At 46.8% G+C, this 18,597-nt stretch overlaps 1 protein-coding gene across 1 annotated transcript in view; it reads left to right on the top strand.

Moving 5' to 3' along the window:
* The first annotated feature begins 8,703 nt into the window (after positions 1–8,703).
* The window catches only part of TFCP2L1 (transcription factor CP2 like 1), a 37,790-nt gene continuing 27,896 nt past the window's right edge, over positions 8,704–18,597 (top strand). Inside the window, exons 1-2 of the mRNA XM_068687470.1 lie at positions 8,704–8,898; positions 13,401–13,552. Coding sequence (XP_068543571.1) covers positions 8,837–8,898; positions 13,401–13,552 — 214 coding nt within the window. The 5' untranslated portion in view covers positions 8,704–8,836. The remainder of the gene's footprint in view (positions 8,899–13,400; positions 13,553–18,597) is intronic.

The raw sequence follows: 18,597 nt of genomic DNA, 5'->3' as shown, positions 1-18,597 counted from the left end.
TAGGTGAGACAAGCTTCTCCTCCTATTTCACACTAGTATTCATATTTTTCACATCTTTGATTATTTAGTCCATCCATAATAGCCTGTATTCAGGATTGCACATTTCTTTTACAATGGACAACCTGAACCTATAGCACACTTGATTGAACTTTATTGTGATAAAACAGATATTTAGCTGATGCCATATGAACAGACACCTGAGAAGTATCTTACTCTGTTCCTTGGTTAGGGACAGCCTGGAACAAGTCCGTGTTGTATTTTAATGTCAGAGAAACCCATGTCCTGGGACGAACCACTAAAACTGATATGTGGAAAAAGTAACATTGAATTTATATGAACATACACAGAGGAGGCTAGGTAGTAATTTTGTTGTCTGTGCTGTGGAGATGGGAGTACAGAATGTTGTAAAGAAGATGGTCTATGTGTTAGATGTTTCTCTTTTTAATCTCAGTTAATTGATTGCCAGTTTATCTGAAGTCATTAATAGGATCTGGAGAAGCTGGTGGGATGTCTGTCTCAGGACACAATTATTACTTCCTTGAGCTGAAACTAAATGTTGATTAATTGATACTGATTATCGTAGAACAAAGGAAAACTTCCTCCGAAAGTCTGAGGCTTGCCTTTACTATGAAATAAGGGAGCACTTCAAGCCTGAGATGAAGTCCTATCACAGACAACAGTTTCTGCTTGGCACACCGTGCCTTGGCTATATCCTCAGTGTGCAGCGTGTCACTAGTCCATCAGCTGTTCTGCAACAAGGAGACAGGACAAAAAGGAGACAAGAAGCAGGTAGCTTTTGCCATGATAGAGTTACCAGTACTGAATACTGTGCATCTGAACTGCCGCTGACCCTGCCTGACTACATCATGTGAAAAGCTAGAGCGCTGGTGCCCAGGAGGATTTTGCAGTGAGGTTAGCTTTTTCACTATCAAAACAAACCAGCAAGCCTTGGTTTGGGACAGTTCTGAGCTTTGATTGCTTAGATCATCGTATCTGAGGATACTCATTGTGGTTCATGCCCTCAAACTGCCATCCCATCCTGCTCCTGGAAATTTTACAAACACTAGAGGGAAACCTCAGCAATCAGGTGATTTGTGTGTTAAAGTGACTTGAAATAGGTGCTGATTTATCTTAAAAGATTTGGAAATAACTGTCTTAAACCACCATAAGGATGCCTGCTCCAGTTTGTGTGGGAATGAGTTAAATTTGTCAAACCTTAGTCAAGCAAATTTCTACAGATCTCATCAAGGTTATTGTATAGACAAGGTCCACAGTGTTCACCACCGTATGAAGTTAATGCAAGTGGATTAACTTTCCCCACAGGACTTGCAGAGATGAGAGGTGACACCTTGCACCAGCAAGAGCAAGGAATATTGAGGAAATAAATGCATTTGTGAGTAGAGATCAGTCTCTACTCACCTTTCCTTGCCTTGCAGGGGACTTGGGAGGTGTCATTACTCAGACTTAGGAATCACTGTGCAAACAAAATAAAAAAGAGTCTTAAACTTGGTTTATAAAAATTAAGGGAATAACATGTTATTAGAATAATTGTACAAATTACTGTCATTGTAAATTGCATTTATGTATGGATATACCAGTTGAGAATAATGACAGTCAGACTATATGTAGCTAATACGCAGAAACCACACTTCCTTTTCCAGTTTATCTTCTTTTTCGTTATGAATTTGTTTTTTGAATCATCTAATTAGAGCATTTCTATATGGAAAACATAATTTGATGGAAGAGCGCTTTGAAGGAAAGACTAAATGTTATAATAGCAATGCTCATTGTTTTCTCATATTTTGAATTTTTACAAGTTGTAGTATTTGTGAAGGACTAATAGTCGTGTGAGCTGTCAACTGTGATACTATTAAGGTACAAAGGGTTCTCTGAGGAGCTATTGAAAGACATTTAAGTAAATGAAGGGTCTTAAAATGTTTTCCTTTCAAGGAATTTAAACTGTCTCTAAAGTGTTTAAGGGGAGATGAAAGGCTCTGTGATGTAATTTTTCAGGCTTAATGCTGTCCTACAACAGATAAATGCCCTGGGGTGGAGCATTTCAGATCCTTCTACATGCTCAACTGTGTCTAATTACTATTCTGGAATCAGTTCGCATTTGAGGAGTTTACTTTGGAGAGGATGTGTCTGCTTGTTGATTTGCCTTGCCAGGTTGAAATTATAGTAACGTCTTTTCTCCAGAGTCAAAACAAAACAACAACAACAACAACAAAAACTTTTCAGATGTTTTTTGCTTAGAAGTCTCAACAGGGCAGGAGAGCGCATGCAGTAGAGCAGCATGTAGACTGTGAGTCTCTTCAGAAGCTCTGGGAATCAATCCCACGTGCCTGGGCATTGCAGAATCACAGAATGGTTGAGGTTGGAAGGGACCTCTGGAGATCATCTAGTCCAACCCCCCTGCTGAGCAGGGTCACCTAGCGCACATTCCCTGTGTGGTGAGACCTGGATATTGCCTTGAGCAGGAGTGGTACGGGGGGGCATGTACAGCAAAACCTGTCAGGACCATGGTATCCCTTGCAGCGGGGTTTCACAGACTTACAGAAATGTTGGTGGGAAGGAACCTCTGGATGTCTCTAAGCCAGCCAGCACCTCAAAAGAGGGCTGGAGTCTACACTGGGAAGTCCACCATGGCTCTGTCTGGTTGAATCTAGAATAACTCCACAAATGGAGATGCCCCAGGCTGGCTGGTAACATGGTCTAGTGTTCCACTTACTCCTACTGAAGTTTTTCCTAGAGTTCCATCTACCCCCACAAACCACAGCTTGTGGCCATCGTGTCGGTCGCTGCTGCTGATGATGTTTGGCTCCATCATCTTTTTAACTGTCTTTGCGTAGCTTGTGGGCTGCTATTAGGTCCTGACTTCACTTCATCTTCAGCAGCTCCAGCAAGCCCAATGCCCTCAGTCTCTCCAAAACTAGTGCTCTAGGGCCTGCAAGTTTTTGCAGCTCACCTGCTGGATCCTGACCAGCATCTCCACATCCTTCTGGAACTGGAGGCTCACCACTGCACAGTGAGACAGACAAGAACTTCCCTTGATCTCCTGCATGACTAGGAGTGGTTTTCCTCATTTGTTGCGTCGTCTGCTATTTAAGCTGGCTTTCAAGGTAATGGATGGGTCCTTCTCTGTAGGGCTGCTTCTCAGCCAGTTGCTTTCAAGCCTGAACTGGCACATGGGGTTATTTCAACCCACTGCAGTACTTCCCATGTCTCTGCTCAGCTTCACGCTCTTTCTATCGGACTGAAGTTTTCCAAGGTCCTGCTCTGTTGAAGTGCTGGTGCTCACCTCGCAACGACCTAAACATTTGCAAAGGGTGCCTTCCATCTCTTGCTCAGGCTTTTAGGACTCTCTCTCCATGAGGAGCGGACACAGCCTTGGTCTGTGGGATCTAAGGCTAGACATCTTCTGGCACCTTTTCCTGTACTTTCACACACACACTTCTCTCTTGCAAAGCTTGTTTAAGCAGTCCCTGCTGCAGCCTGGCCCCTGGCCGCTCCTTCCCTCCCGTTTCCCTCCCCACTTGTGCTGACACAGCTGTTTGGGGGCAGGCTGGCAAACCAGATTGGTGGGCGGATGTGGGATGCACGCAGCCGTCACAGATATTTTTGTCCCGGCTACACATTTTTCTGCTGTGAAGCAAAATGCCTCTGGCAGTAAGCAGAGCTGGGCTGCTTTCGGCTCTAGGTGAAGATGCTTCGCTTCCCACCTCTGCTCCTCGCACAGCGCCAGGTGGTGACATCCCCTTGCTCTGCCACCACGGGGTGTGCGAGCACCCCGTGCAGTTAGGTCGTGCAAGCCAAGCCAGCTGCCTTTGCAAGAAGCAGACAGCAAACACTCACGCACAGCCCACGCAGCCGCAGGAGGCTCCGTGCAGTGACCTCAGGCAGCGGGATCATAACTAACCCCGGAGAGTCAGCAGGGTCAGGGTCTGCTGCTGGCCAAAAAGTACATGCTCTTCTTTTGTCGTTATTGTTTTCTTTTCTCTTTTAAGACGTGTGCTGCTTTCCTACCAGGGCTGGCGGCTCTGGAGTCCTCGCTCACCTCTCGCTGCAATGTACACACAGCTACTGTGTCTGCTCACACGGAGAGTGCCCGGCCTGGTAATTGCAGCCTGTAGCTCACAATGAGAAAGCCAATGCCAATAGATGTATAATGAGCATTTAAAAGGCTCTTAGTTTGTCATCCAATCGTCTATCATCCTCATTGTGTAAATATTTTTGTTTCCACAACAAAATGACTTTAAAAGAAATGTTCACCAGGAAGAAAAAAAAAATTGATTGGGCTGATAAAATCAGGACAGTCAAAATGATTAATGTGACATTGATGAAAGCTTGCAAATGAGGCTTAATTTCTGTGGAAAAAAAAAAAACAAAAAACACAACAAAACAACAACAACAACAAAAAACTCATGGATTCATCAGTGCTTGGTTGTGCCTGGAAATTCAGTGGCAACTGGAAATTTGATGGTGACCTCTGATAAGCGAGAAAATGGTGAGAGTTTTAATGAATTATTTGAATAAGAAAATAAATAAGTCACTCTGTGTAGTATTCTTTCTGATATTTGTTTTGCTATTAAGTCCAGTTAATGCAGTTTTCATTGTGTCATGACGTTTGTGTTGACAAAGCATCATGGCATATGAGCATTGCTGGGTGTTTGGCTGTCTGGGAAGGAGATACATCACCTGAGACACACAAAGGCAGAACAGGGAGGTTATTGTAATAGGAAGTAGTTTGGAAGCCTTTGGCGAGACAACGTCAGAGATCATAAAGACAGAAAGGATCCTAGTGAGCATCTTTCTTCTCCTCTGTCACACAGGCCACAGGACTTAAATGAATTCCTTGCAGTTCAGGACAGAACATATTTTTTTTTAGGGAGAAAAGTCTAGTCTTAATACATCTAGAAAATAGGGATGGAGAAAGTGCCATATGATAATCCTCACCTTTCTGCAGAGGGTAGGGAAATGACCTCTTATTCTCTAGCTTGCTCATTGCAATAACTACACATCAAAGCTGATTAGAATTACGGGTTTTCAATCTTTTCTAGATTCTGGTGCCTTCAGTGTTTTCCAGGAAAAGTAGAGGAAATAAACCAGACACTTTTCTTGGTTATCTTGCAGAGCCTACTTAGATACAGCGCATAGTTCCCTCAAAGATCCCCAGAGCAGAAGCTGGACACCCGTGAGCTAAACTACACGCAACACAAAAGGCACCACGCCACTTTTTCCTTCAAGCACATTCAGTGCTTGGGTGGCCACCCAGAAAGCCTTCCCAAGGCTCTGCAGATCATCGCGGATCCCTGCAGTTCATCCAGACAGCTTCCAGCTCTAAGGTCTGGGCACGGTGGCTCAGAGGTGGGCAAGCAGAACAGGGCCACATTTTCCTTTTTGGTTTGCCTTGGCAGACACTGGCCTGGATTAACTCTTTGCCTCGCACCATAGCAGTCCTGCAGCTGTCCTCACCTGCACCGCATTGCCTACAGGCAGGGAGCTTCTCTGCTTGTACAGGCACCTTGCCAGGGACAAAGCTATTAAGGATGTATTTGGCAAACAAAGAGTCGGTCATACAGAGATCCTGAGGACAGTGAGTGGAGAGGGAATGCTCTTCCTCTTTACGTACAAGATTATATGTGAGCATATGGGCCCACGCAGAAGCAGACGGTTTGGCCCATGCATAAGGAGAGAGTTGGAGTAATCCCTGAATAACCTTGACTAATGCCATAATAAGCTAATGGAAGCTTTTGGAAGCTCTTCAAGACAGTGTAATGTTTAACCTTGATCCTTCAACTCAGTTTATTTTGGTCTTTCTGAATACAAAATTGCTTACCTGAGGTAGGAGCTCATGGTGGATTTTTCAGAAGGAATTTAAATAATTGTGGTAGGATCCACAAAGGTATTTGGATGCTTTGTTTCCTTTGAATTTGGTGGCAGTTAAGGGCCTAATTACTTTTACCAATCTGAGCTTTTGCTTACCATCTCTGTGGTGTTATAATGCTCCCATGCTCACCTCCCTTTAGCCTCTTGGATAAAGGATTCTGCCCCCCCCCCCCCCCCCCCCACACACACACTTATTTATTTTTTATTTTTTTCCTAGAGGGAAAAAGAAGAATATGTGGCTGTATCTCAGTCAATTCAGCACAAGGTCTACTGGCTTGGCTCAAAGTGCCAAGAAACTTATCTAAGTCTCTCGACTTTCCAGCAAAGCAGATGAAGGGTATAGGTGCTTTTTGCTCAGTGCTCAGCTATGGGGACTGTAATGACTAGCAAAGTAGCAGAGCAAAATTTGGGGGGCAATAACATCTTAAACTGCAAGTGCACATATGAATTCTTGAAGCTTTTGTTTGTTTGTTTGTTTGTTTTTTGTTTGTTTGTTTTAAGTCAAAAGGATTTACAGACTTAAAAACATAGTTCATCTTTATGTCAGCTTGAACTAACAGCCATGGCAATTGTGTGTCCAGGCACAAATGTCCACACAAAAAGATACCTATTTTTAAAATATTTTTTTCATGCAAAAATACCCCAAAGTGTCTTCACAGTATTACCTCAAGTAGAAAGTACATCAAACAAAATATTCACTCAGTCACTTTTATTCATATGAACAAAGCATTTTACTGTGGCCAACTGAACATGCATCTAAAAGGAGAGATGAAGAGCAGACAGCACATTAGAGGGAAAGAAAGACTTTATCTGGGAGTGTGCAGGAGAGTGAAGGGAGGTTCATGTGAGAAAGCTGCAGCAAAGGAGATTTCTTTCCTTAGGGGCTGTAGTAAGGAAAGAGGAAGAGCTGGTGCTGGGTGATTCAGGGAGCCCCAGAGGGTAGCAGAGAAGGACTTGGGCCGTGTGATGTGGTGGATTTTGAAAATAAGGAGAGGGTTCCTGATGCTGCGATGCAAAATTCCACACTGGAGAAGGAGCAGAAGTTAGACCAGAAGAGGGCTGAGATTTATTTCAGAAGAGGTAGACAAAGAACAAAGATGTAATTTTATCAACAGATTTGTCCTTACAGGAAGATTTCGAAGATGGGGGTGCTGGTGGAGACTTCGTGAAATTAATTAGCAGACCTAACCTTGTTTTCTACATTCAGCACAGACCAGAGAGGAAACAAAGCCATTTTAATGCCATTTTCCTTCCAACACATTTACTTTCTAGAAAGAGAGCAAAGAAAATATTGACATGCCAGACTTGATGGGATCCTTCATTTGGAACAGTACGGTCATTTATTCTTCAATTGGACTGCATATTTCTCCAGTCGGCACAGCAAAATGCTCAGAACTGTGGAAGAATATTTATTGTTTAGAGAGTCCTTGGACACCTCCACAAACTTTGTCTTGCTTCTCTGACCAGGAGCTAAATTTAGGCACTTTGTTCAATTGATGTCCAAACAGCTGTTGTGTGAGCAGAGCTAAATATTTTTAAGGGTATGAGACAGTTACAACATAACTTGAGCCATCTTGCTTTGAAAGAAGCAGGTGTGTGTCTAGCTGTATAGTAGCAGAGGAAAGAGAAACTACCTTAAAGGCATGTTTATTTCTGCTATTTCTGTCTGATACTGACAAAGATTGGCAGATTTAAATAATATCTCTTAAATACTTGAAGACTCATAGCACCTCTGTGAAGCTGCTTGGTTACCCTTCAGGTTACCTCGTTCTGCTTGTGATGCGCGTGGATATCAGTTGCTCATGACTATAGGTGCACTGCTTTTACCTTTCTGGGGCTGGACCTAATGGTGATCTATGGGTGCTGCGACAATATAGATACTCTAATCATGGCAGGATAATACAAATTCCACCTGACAATGAAACGTTGCTAGCTCGGCTGTGAAGCATGGCAGTCCACAATGATATATGCCGACAGCTACATTTGCAAATTGCTGCAAGCAGCAAGTTACGTGCGTCAGCTGCCTTTTTCTCAGTTGAAACTTGACCAGGAAGCCTTCCACAAAGCAGATCAGAAGATGTTTAATGACTCGGAGTAATTAAGAGTTTCTTTTCCATTTCTGCTGGCGGATAGGCAATAGGACATGGCCAAACAGCAAACCCCCTCCACCCTCTGGCTCCCCCTGTCCCAGCTATCGAAGGATCAGTGGGACAGGAAAGTGCGATGAGCGGGCACCGTGAGTGAGGGACGTGATGGGTATGGGAAGATGGGGCTGTGGTGCCACATAGCTTGGGCTCAGGCCTTGAGATTAGTGCTGTGGCCACGAGGCTGGTCCTGCACCAGCGCTTTGCCTGCTGAAGGCAAGTTCACGTTAACATGAGGTGAAGGCTGGCGCATGAGGCAGCGAGGAGTGAAACCCATCATCTGTCCTTAATTCAAAGCACGGGGACTTTCAGGGGCTTCAACTTCACACTTGGCCTCACTGAGGCCAACCAGGGCAGCGGGGACATCGCCGCGGTCGCTGTGACAGGGCAGGGATGACAGCCGCCATGTCGCGACAGAGCTGCGGGCTCTCCCCGTCCCTCAGCGGCCTGCCCCGGGCCCCCGCTGCCGCCCTCCCCGGCCGGGCAGCGCCTTCCTCAGGGCCGCCCTCGCCTCTCCTCCCGCTCCCGCTGCCGGTGGCGGTGCCACCGCCCTCAGCCACCTGCGGCCGGGCGAGGCGGAGCGGAGCGGGGCGGGCCGGGGGAGGGCTCGGCCGCCCTCCAGCGCCCAGCGCAGCCAACCCGCGCCGGCCGGGGCCGGGCCATAAAAGCGCCGGGAGCCGGCGGGGCCGCGGCCGGAGCTGGCGGGAGCGGTGCCCGGGGTGTCTCGGGGTGGGCAGCCCGGCTGGCCCCCAGCCTTCGCCGCCTTCCCCCAGCGCCAGCAGCGGGCCCCCTCCCCGCCCAAGATGCTGTTTTGGCACACGCAGCCGGAGCACTACAACCAGCACTCCACCGGCAGCTACCTGCGGTGAGTCCCGGCGTGAGCGCGGCTTTGCCCGCAGGAAAAAAAAAAAAAAAAACTCTTTCTGGGAGGTGCGGGCTTCCTCTTGCTCCTGTCCCCCTCCCACGGTAACATCGCCACGGACGACTTGCCGGGAGCTTCGCCCCGAGCCCCCCGCCGGCTCCCTGCGCCCCGGGGGCTTTGGCTGGGCTCCGGGGGGGAGCCTGGAGAAGGGCTCGCAGGGCGCCCGCTTTGCTCAGGACGGGCTTTCCGCCTCTTCTTGTTGGGACCAGGAGCGAAAAGCTCTTAATTTCACTTTCTGAACTTGTCTAAACCAGCTTTTTCCTGCCTCCACACAGGCGCGTTTAATTAAATGTGCCTAATTTAAGCACAAGGGCCGCCGAACAATAGTCCGCAACATGTGTTAGCGCAAACTCGTATTTCCTCCCTCCAGAAGACAACAAAGCAGGCAACTTTGGGAGTTTCCTTTCTGCTGGGTGCTTACGAATTATTTTTCTCGGGATGTATAAGGCCGGGCTCTCAGCTGGTGTCGATTGCTGCTGCTCTGCTGGAGCCCCATTGCACTGACGGGCGGCAGTGGAGGCTCTGCGGTGGCCCAAGAGCTGTGCTTTCCAAAGGCACCCCAAATAGCTGCTCCTGAGAGACAGCCAGCTTGTCTGGCGAAGCACCTCACACACCGATAAGGCTGCTCTTTCAACGCGACATGCAATCGTTACAATTTCTGCTCCTTATCAGTACTTGCAAAGGAATTTTTCAACCTAATAATCACTTCCCATTATCAAATGATAGGGTAGCGTGAGGTTCTTGCTTGCCAGCAGCCTTCCTCGCTTCTTCATACGGGGTGCTTTGCCTCCTTCCTCTACCCCAGTGAATATTTTACCAGTGTGCTTGGGGCAGAAGTCTTGTGCTCTGTGCTTGCAAAGCTGGTGAGGACAGTGAGAGCAGCAGCAGCAGGCGAGCCTCAGCCTTGCAACTTGTGCTTGCAGCTGCTGTGATAGCTCTTGTGCTGCTCAGGTTGATCCAACACTACAGGTTTGTAGCATCCGAGTGCTACAAGATCATCGAGTCTGGGTCAGGCTTGAGCCCGCAGTTCAGCTTCCTTTGAACTGGCCAGGAAAGACATCTGGTTATTTCTGCTTGATGCTAGCAGTTGCGGGGTTTGTGGTCTGGCAGGAAGGCTGCTGGTGTGCAGGTAACCTGCTGGTGCTCCAGCAACAAGTGTCACCTTTAGTGAGCACTTGCCACTGTGATCTGGGGCTAAAAGCCCTACAACCAGATTTATGGCAGCATTAAGTGATAGCCTCAGGCATTTCAGGGAAGGTCAGTTGAACAAAACACTTTTTTTTTTTTTTGTGTGGAGACCTCTAATTCTGACTAACTGATGGGAGGATGTCAAGGCATGTTTCTGGAGAGGGACGCTTTGTTTTGGGCTGTGACTTTGTGAGGGCTGTCTGTACCCTCCGGTTGAGACTGTGCAGGGGAAGCTGAACTAGTACAGTCCTTGAGGTAGCTATGGGAAAAGTTGGAGTGGATTATAATTTTGTAAGGATCAAGGGCTTTGTGCATATCTGAGACATCTGTGTAAACTCTGGCATACCTCAGTGTGATGCGGTTGCAGTGGGTATTTGTAATTATAGCAAGACAACGCTACAGATAAATTCTTGCAAGTCTTCCCTCACTTTCATAGAAATGTATGTATTTTGATCTCTGCTCTGCCAGCTGGCTGAGCCATCTATCTTGCAAACTTTCTCCCTTTCCCCAGGTAAGTGGAGCAACCTTTAGTGAAGACGAGAACACTAAAGCTTTAGCATGAAGATGAAACTTGGGAGAGTTTTAAGGTTCTCCTTCCCCCTGCCCTATTTTTAAGGGATTTTTCAGGGGGGAAAAGGATGTTGTTTTTTTTTTTAAATTGCTTTTTCCAAAACTTGATTTGTAGCTCTTGTGAAGGGAGTTGAACAAATATTGGTGTCTTATTTGCTTACACATTAGAAATCCTTTTAACCCTTGACCTATTGTTCATGTATTCTATGTTCTAAACAGTTCTAGTAACATGAAATGTTTCATGAGGGTTTGATCCAAAGTTCGGGATACCAGTGGCTGAAATGCTACAGGAATAAGAAGGTGACTTATCTGCATGGCTTCATTAGTGCTTTCATATGGTTAAGCTGTCCAGCAACTAAATCACGTATCTGTCAGTGCTTACAGTCATCAACTATCAGACAGCTGTTCTGGTGACTGTGGGGGTGTTAAGAGCTTGACATGAAATATAGTGTTTTGGATTTCGACTTCCCCTTGCCTAAGTTTCTCAACCGTTTCAGCAGAAGGGGAGGAATTGGTATACCTCGCTGTTAACCCTGGGCCAGATTTTGCATGCTCTTTATTTCTGCAGAGCTGCTGAAGTGCTCAGGCTTGAGAGCTTTTGGTCTGCTCTCATCCGTGAGGCAGCGTGCATTCCTCTAGTGCTGCGCAGAGGAGTGCGTTGGGAGCAAATGTTGGCATCCGGGGTGAGCGAGATGGCTGGAGCAGTGTCAGATCCTGCGTGTGTGTGGAGCAATGGTATCTATTTCAGAAATCTACTGGAGGCATTTCTGTCACTTCATTACTGTAGTAAATCATCATTAAGGGGAGAAAAAAAACGCAACCTCTCTATGGTTGCAGTTGGGTAAGAGCAGTGGTTATGTCAGTAATGCCAGTAAGCGAACGGGGCTGGGTGCTTTCAAGCTGGTGATAATACGGAGGGGGTGCAGTTGGAAGAGGGAATGGAAATAGATGGGTGTTTCTTTTCTCGTGAAGTGGCACGGTTTGCTCTCTGGCTTTATTTCTCCATAAACAGGAGCACCTGAAGCAGGCACTTCAGCAGCTTGCTATAAACTGCAGCACCATTTCACTGCTGACCTGGGTAGCCTTCAAGGTCGCGGGTGTTATGAGTGAATGCGAGGTGGATCATTAACTGAACAGGCAAGGAAAAATTCTTGACGCTCTTTCCATAGGCAGCATGCCTGTATGCACTGGCATTCTCCCGAGCAGCTTTTCTGGAAGCTTTTGGTGTATGGGGATTACTGAAAGGAGCAGAACTGAAGCCTATGCGATGGGGATTCGGAGTCTTCACACATATGGAGGAAGCAGAGGAAAAGAAACCTGATTGCGTATTCTGAACTGTCTGTGTTCAATATAATCCTCCTAATTTGGAAGGGTATTAATGTCTTAAGTAGGTAGATACAGTGATCTGAAATGCTAGAGATGCAGGAAAGGCTAATGGGGCTCTCCAGCATTAGACGTGCTGAGATGAGGGTGCTTGTTCCTGGCATCTTTCTGTGCTAATCATTCTGCTGTGCTGCCAGCCTCGCTGACATCCGCTCTGCTTGGGGATTAGCGCGGGCTGGGATCGGTGTGGCTGTAAGGCAGCACGAACAGCTTGTAAGGGAGGGGGAGCTGGGACTGCACGGCTCCCTGTGAAGCTGCTGCTGAGCACCTGTTGGCTTTCGTGAGGGTAGTCTGTCTGAAGGGCTGTGCTATTTCTCAGGGACAGGTTTATGAAGGTGTGAAGAGATGTTAGGAGACGAGTAATCCAGCAGTCCGTGACAGGTACCTGCACAGCTCCTTTTTTACAACAGGCCTATGTGGGCTTCTGACCATTTGCTGATACTTGCAGAACTTTTACTAAGCTGACACTTAGCTGTCAAAATAGCGTCCTTTCTTGCTTTTTTTTCTTCTGATAGACTTTAGTTTATCAGAGAGGTGGGTTCACAGATCACAGAATGGTTTGGGTTGGAAGGGACCTTAAAGATCATCTAATTCCAACCCCCTGCCATGGGCAGGGACACCTCCCACCAGCCCAGGCTGCCCAAAGCCCCATCCAGCCTGGCCTTGTGCACCTCCAGGGATGGGGCATCCACAGCGTCTCTGGGCAACCTGTTCCAGTGCCTCACCACCCTCCTAGTAAAAGATTTTCTTCCTTATATCTAATCTAAATGTCTCCTCTCTTAGTTTAAAGCCATCACCCCTTGTCCTATCCCTACTCCCTGACAAAGAGTCCCTCCCCACCTTTCCTCTAGGCCCCCTTTAGGTACTGGCAGGCTGCTGTAAGCTCTCCCTGGAGCCTTCTCTTCTCCAGGCTGAACAACCCCAACTCCCTCTGCCTTTGTAGGAGAGGTGCTCCAGCCCCTAGATCATCATCGTGGCCCTCTTCTGGACTCATTCTGATACTTCTGACAGGGGAAACTGCTTAACTAAAAAGTAAATCTAACTTATGTTTTTAAAACATTTTAATTTTTCAGAAATACTCTGTTTTGCTAATGCTGTGTTCTTTTGTGTCCAGTGTTGACATCCTAGAGGCAGAAGCTGCCTTGTTACATTATGCAGGCCAAATTCTTTCTTTTTTAGCCATCATAACTCAGCGTTTCTCCAGAGATCTCCATTATTGCCGAGCACGAGAATCAAATCCAGATTGAGAGTAGAATATTCCATAAAGGCTTTGTAACTAAATGTGTGTGAATTGTATGTTTCAGAGATGTCCTTGCACTGCCGATCTTCAAGCAGGAAGAACCTCAGCTGTCTCCTGAGAATGAAGCCAAATTGCCTCCGTTTCAGTACGTCCTTTGCACAGCCACATCACCTGCTGTGAAACTGCATGAAGAAACCCTGACCTACCTCAACCAAGGTAGGGTTTGTACTACATGAAGGAGGGCAAATTTCCTGGGAATGATTCATGAAAGAGAATGAATCCAATACTTGTACCTCACTGGGCGGGCAGTGGGAAGGGGAAAAGAAGGAAAGATATGGGGAGGGGGATGGAGGAAAGGAGGAATCTTTAATTTTTCACATTTGTATACCAGATTGTCAACTGATGTAAGATGATGAAGTACCACTGATTTTTAATTGTTGACTTAAAGCAGCTTTATAGCATGCACCATGTGGCCAGGTACTGGCTTGATCTTCAACAATTTGGAATACAGCCTCCTACCTTCATCTTGACAGGCCAGATGAATTTAGCAGATGGGTGAGCTCTGGACTGGGGAGGGTCCTTAACACTGCAAGTCCCCAAGTGCTCCTGGAGGGTATTGCTACAGAGGATGAGCTAGGGAGTACTTGTGGGCTCCTCAGTGGTCTGGGCAGAGCGTGATGTTGTTCCTACTGGCTGGGTGGTGTGGCTCTGCTCTGCTGAGTTCCTAGCTTGACAAATTGCTGGGGTTCACCATAGTTAGGTCATCCATAAATGACTTTATAGACTAATTTTTACTCCTGGATAAACAAACGCTGCATTTTTTCTATGCTTTTTTTTTCCCCTTTGGCAGAATTTGTGCGTACACATCTGTGGTTGGAGTTTGGCTGTTATTTTGCAGTACCTCCTGCATGTGGGTCCCAGAGGGTTCAGACCTCTCCAGGCACAGATTATGTGAAAACTTTCTATGCTGCCTGCCAGGTTGTAAACAAGGGCATTAGACTAGCAATGAGCTGAAGGCTATCTGCCCCATGTTATCGGTGTCCTCTCCTGCTTCTGAATCTTGTCCCAGCTATTCAAGCTCAACACCGAGCACGAAGCTCACTTGAGTGTCTCAGGATGGATTTCTCTCAATGCTCATACAAAACAGAGCCCTGACCTCCATGGGGCTCTTAGCACAGATGTGGCTGGCTGCTGGATCTGTGTTGCTCACTGGTAGATCGATAGAGCCCCACTAGAAAGATCTTCCACGTGCTGCAGGCTCTACCCAAGGAGCCAGATGTCTTGTACATCAGAAGATGCTTGGGGTTCGTGCCTATGTGTTCCCAGTTCAGATTCCCATCCAAATAAAGCAAACCCCAGGAGGTGGCATGGGGCATATCAAGAGTGAGATGAGCGTGAATCTTTCCGTGAACACAAAATTATTTCCAGTTTCAGAGTAAAAGATCTGTTGTGAGAAGCAGTTGTCTGCCAAATACTCTAGCATACTTCAGGCAGCACCTTTTTATTTTTTTTAAACCTTGGAAGGGCAAAAAATACACAACTCTCTACACAATACCATGAGTTTCAATGGAACCGTGTGACTAGATCATTCCAGGTTTTACTACGGAAATCAAGACTATTGCCGCCTTTGTAGGTAAGATTGTGTTGTGCTAGGCTTATTATAGCAAAAAGTTATTTCCTATTCCATCTTGACACAATACTGACTTATTTCCTTGGTAGGCCAGTTCAGGTATCTTCTGCACTTGTCTTTTATACCTCAAGGGGGAAAGCGGGGATGTGCCCCTGCAGAACGTGTCCTCGGGGCTGAACAGGCCTGGAAGAACGAAGCAGGCATGAGGCTGGCAGAAGCCATGTGGTGGGATAGAGCTGGGAAGGGGCTGGGGTAAGCAGTATGGGAACTCTGGTGCTGTTGGCTTTCCTAGGGAGTCTTAGGGGTAATTAGTTGTAAAAGGTGGTGCCTCTACTCCTTTATTCTGAGTTGAATGTCTCATTGCTTTTTGTTCTTCTTGGCAGGAGCACCACAACTGCCTGCCACCTTCTCATCAGCATCCTCGCCTCATTTCTTTAAGCTCCCAGGCAACTCATCTTCGTCTTATACTGTGATCCTCTGGGTTTCTTTGAGATCCTCTTGAAATTCAGCTGAAAGCCAAGGCTCTTTGTGTGTAGATGGATGTGGTGGCTCTCTGTATGTGGTGTTTTGTTTTCTGGAGATCTTGTGGGGTGCCTACCTTAAAAGCCTTTCTACTCTACTTCAGCAGGTTGCCTCATATTCCACACCAGCAGCTGCTCTTCTGTTCCCAGCACTGACCCTGTCTGGTAGCAAGGGCAAGCCTTGGTCCTAAAGTCATCTGACTTGTAGTCTACCTTGATGCTATGTCCTTTAGACCAAAATCCCTTGCCTGTGCTAGTTAGGAAGAAGGGAATGGAGTCTGCTTCTAGGAGGATATGGCCTACTGTGAGAAGTTTGTCATCACTGAGGATGGTTACATATGGGGAGAAGAAGATGCTGGGCACACATCTCAATCAGCTGTGGTCAGAACTGGGGAGTCTGACTTCTGTTGGTGCAGTATTAGTGAAGATGTGGCCTGGGGTTAAAAAGCAATGAGGATTTGTCTTGCAAGATGTTTTTGTGTTCAGGAACATCTACATAAAAGGGTATTTAGTGTTTTTTCTTAACATCTTTGTCAAAAGCATGTTTTTTGTCTATTGACCTCTGGAATAAAAAATAGGATGTCTGCGTAAAATTAAAAAATTAAAGTGCTTGAGGCAGAACAAACTCTTCTGTAGGAACTACTTCTGCTTCATGAGCTGTATAGTTACCCAGTAGGTACCTTTTGCATAGGTATTTTTTCTTTCCCCTTACTCCTCTGAAGCCAGAGGAAACTATTACAACTCCTTATGGCTTGAAATGTATTCAGCACAAGCCAGGGAGTGCCATACAGGTGCTGCCACACTGATCTCAATGATCTTGCTATGTGTAAGTTAATTTATTATGGTGCTGAAGTTTCTGTGAGTTTTGTGTTGTATGAGCCTGAGGAGGTGCACGAAGGGAAGCTCAAGGCAGCTCAGGCTGACACAGCTGCTGGTCATGGCATGGCAGAAGAGCTGACCCCGGTATGCTGTGACCATGCCGTCTCATGAAGCAGTTAGGACTGCTACCCTACATCTCATCGCCTTACACTCCCTGTAAGCATAGGGACACCGATTGCATCTTACCCTCACTCTGTCCTGTTGCGTCTGGCCAGTTACACAAAAGTTCCTCTCTTCCCTGTATGCATGAGTTTTGAATCAGGTTACCTGAGGAAATATGTAACTTTATTAATGCCTGTTCCTCTAGCAGTTACAGCTGGCTTCTGGTTGCACAGATACAAAGGAACAGTGGCTGTCCCAGCTCCAACAAAGCCATTCACATCCAGTGCAGTTACACAGCCAAACTATGAAGACTGTGTTGGGGTTTTCGGCTTCCTAGCACTTTGGCTGGGTGATTTTTGCCACCTGCTGTCCAAATGTTCCTTCCTGACTGAAGCTCTCACCCCTCAGTAGCTGACCTTCTGTCACTGAAGTGGCTGTGTGCCCATGCTCACTCTGCACTAGTTACTAACAACTAGTTACTAGTTCAGTGCTGGTTTGTGAGTGGACCAATGCAGGAGATAGCTTGTGTACAGAAAGGGATAGAAGACAGCTCAGTTCTGATGGAGCACTGGAGGGGGAAAAGCTGGAAAAAAATGGCAGCAAATTGAAGGTAAAGTTGCATAGTAGAGAGAGGAGACCTTAAATAAGGTCTGAAAAGGTTTCACGGGGTGAGGAGGAAGGGATGCCCGGTGGCTGCATTCATGTGCAAACAGGAGAGGGCTCCAGGCTTGTGGACCAGCATGGCATCCCGTGAACCTTGCTTTTTGCTGGGTGGACCCAGACAGATGGTCAGTGGTACCGGGTTCCCACAGGGATAAAGGAGAAATCCAAGAGGACTCCTGAGCTGGAGAAGCTGTTCTCAGCAAGGGCAGTGGGGGGCATTTGTGAGGGGGCATTAAGGAGCGCTGTGTTAAGTTGACTTGGGGACGTTCAGCAGTGGCAGGCTCCCAAGCTTGTCTGCGCCAGTTTGAAACCATGAATGCTCACTGGCTGCTGCTCTAGAACTAGACAGTAAATCAAGTATCTAGAGTCAAATCCTTAGCTTGGTTTCCAAAGACTGACTCATTACACTTGTCTTTCCTGATCTCTTCCCCCCTGCGTTCCACATTCCTTGGGAAATTGGAGCCAGAGCCCTTTAAGTCTGAATTGAACATGATCTTAGTTTGCTAATCCTGAAGGCAGTTTATAAGGTAAGAGATCTTTAGTGGACCACAAGAGGATTATTCATCTGAAAAAGGAAGTATAGGTGTGCTGGTATGGTGGTGTAAGCCACTACCCTTTCGATCCAGAAAGCTGGTGAAGGTGCTGTGTCCTCCTACGAGGAGCTGCTGCTGCTGGCATTGCTCCCTTGGTCAGGGAGCACATCTGTCAGCAGAGCTACACTGTCCAGAAGTCTGCAGCACAAACATCGCCTAACGTTTTTGGAACTAGCCCGCCTTTCAGCACTATTTCAGTGTCTCTTGTGGATAAGGATTTTCAGACAAACAATCAACCAGCGACCATATTACAAACCACTGCTTTAGCAAGAGGTCTTGATGCAGTTGCATATTCCATGGTCTGCAGTCATATGGGGTGTGGTTTGACCAGGGCTGGTTGAAACCAGTTTCAAACATGGACAGAAATGGGAGCAATGAAGGTGGTTCCAGAAACTGCACCAGGAGGAATGCAGGGGAAACGAGCACTGCACAGCAGATCTGAATGCTAATAAATGTGAGGAAATAAAATTGTTCATTTAAAAAAAAAAAAGCACAAAGCAAAAATTGTTGCCCAAGGGAACTGGCTTGTAGCACCAGAACCACATGTGGACTGTGAGCTGCTCAAGTCATGATGTTGTTTCATGCCCAGTGCTGGGTTGGCTCAGAGCCAGAGATCTAAATTGCTCCAAATAGAGGGTGGTTGGGGCTGATGGCCATGGTCACTAAGACCCAGCTGTGTGCCAAACCCAACCCTGGCCTCCAGTGGTCCTTCAGAGTAACCAGCCATCACCTGCCTGTAAAGCTTTCCTGGGCTCTGTTTGGCTCTCCAGACCTGTGGTATGTGACTTGTGGGTCTCAGCCATGGGAGCGTTTCAGCATGCAGCTGGTTAGGGTTAGGAAGGCTGGCCATCTCTGCTTTGCAGTGTCTTCCAA

The sequence above is a fragment of the Anas acuta genome, chromosome 6, assembly GCF_963932015.1.
Source record: "Anas acuta chromosome 6, bAnaAcu1.1, whole genome shotgun sequence".
NCBI classification, from domain to species: Eukaryota; Metazoa; Chordata; class Aves; order Anseriformes; family Anatidae; genus Anas; species Anas acuta.
Note: the sequence above shows the minus strand (reverse complement) of the source record. Positions and strands in the feature narration are given on the sequence as shown.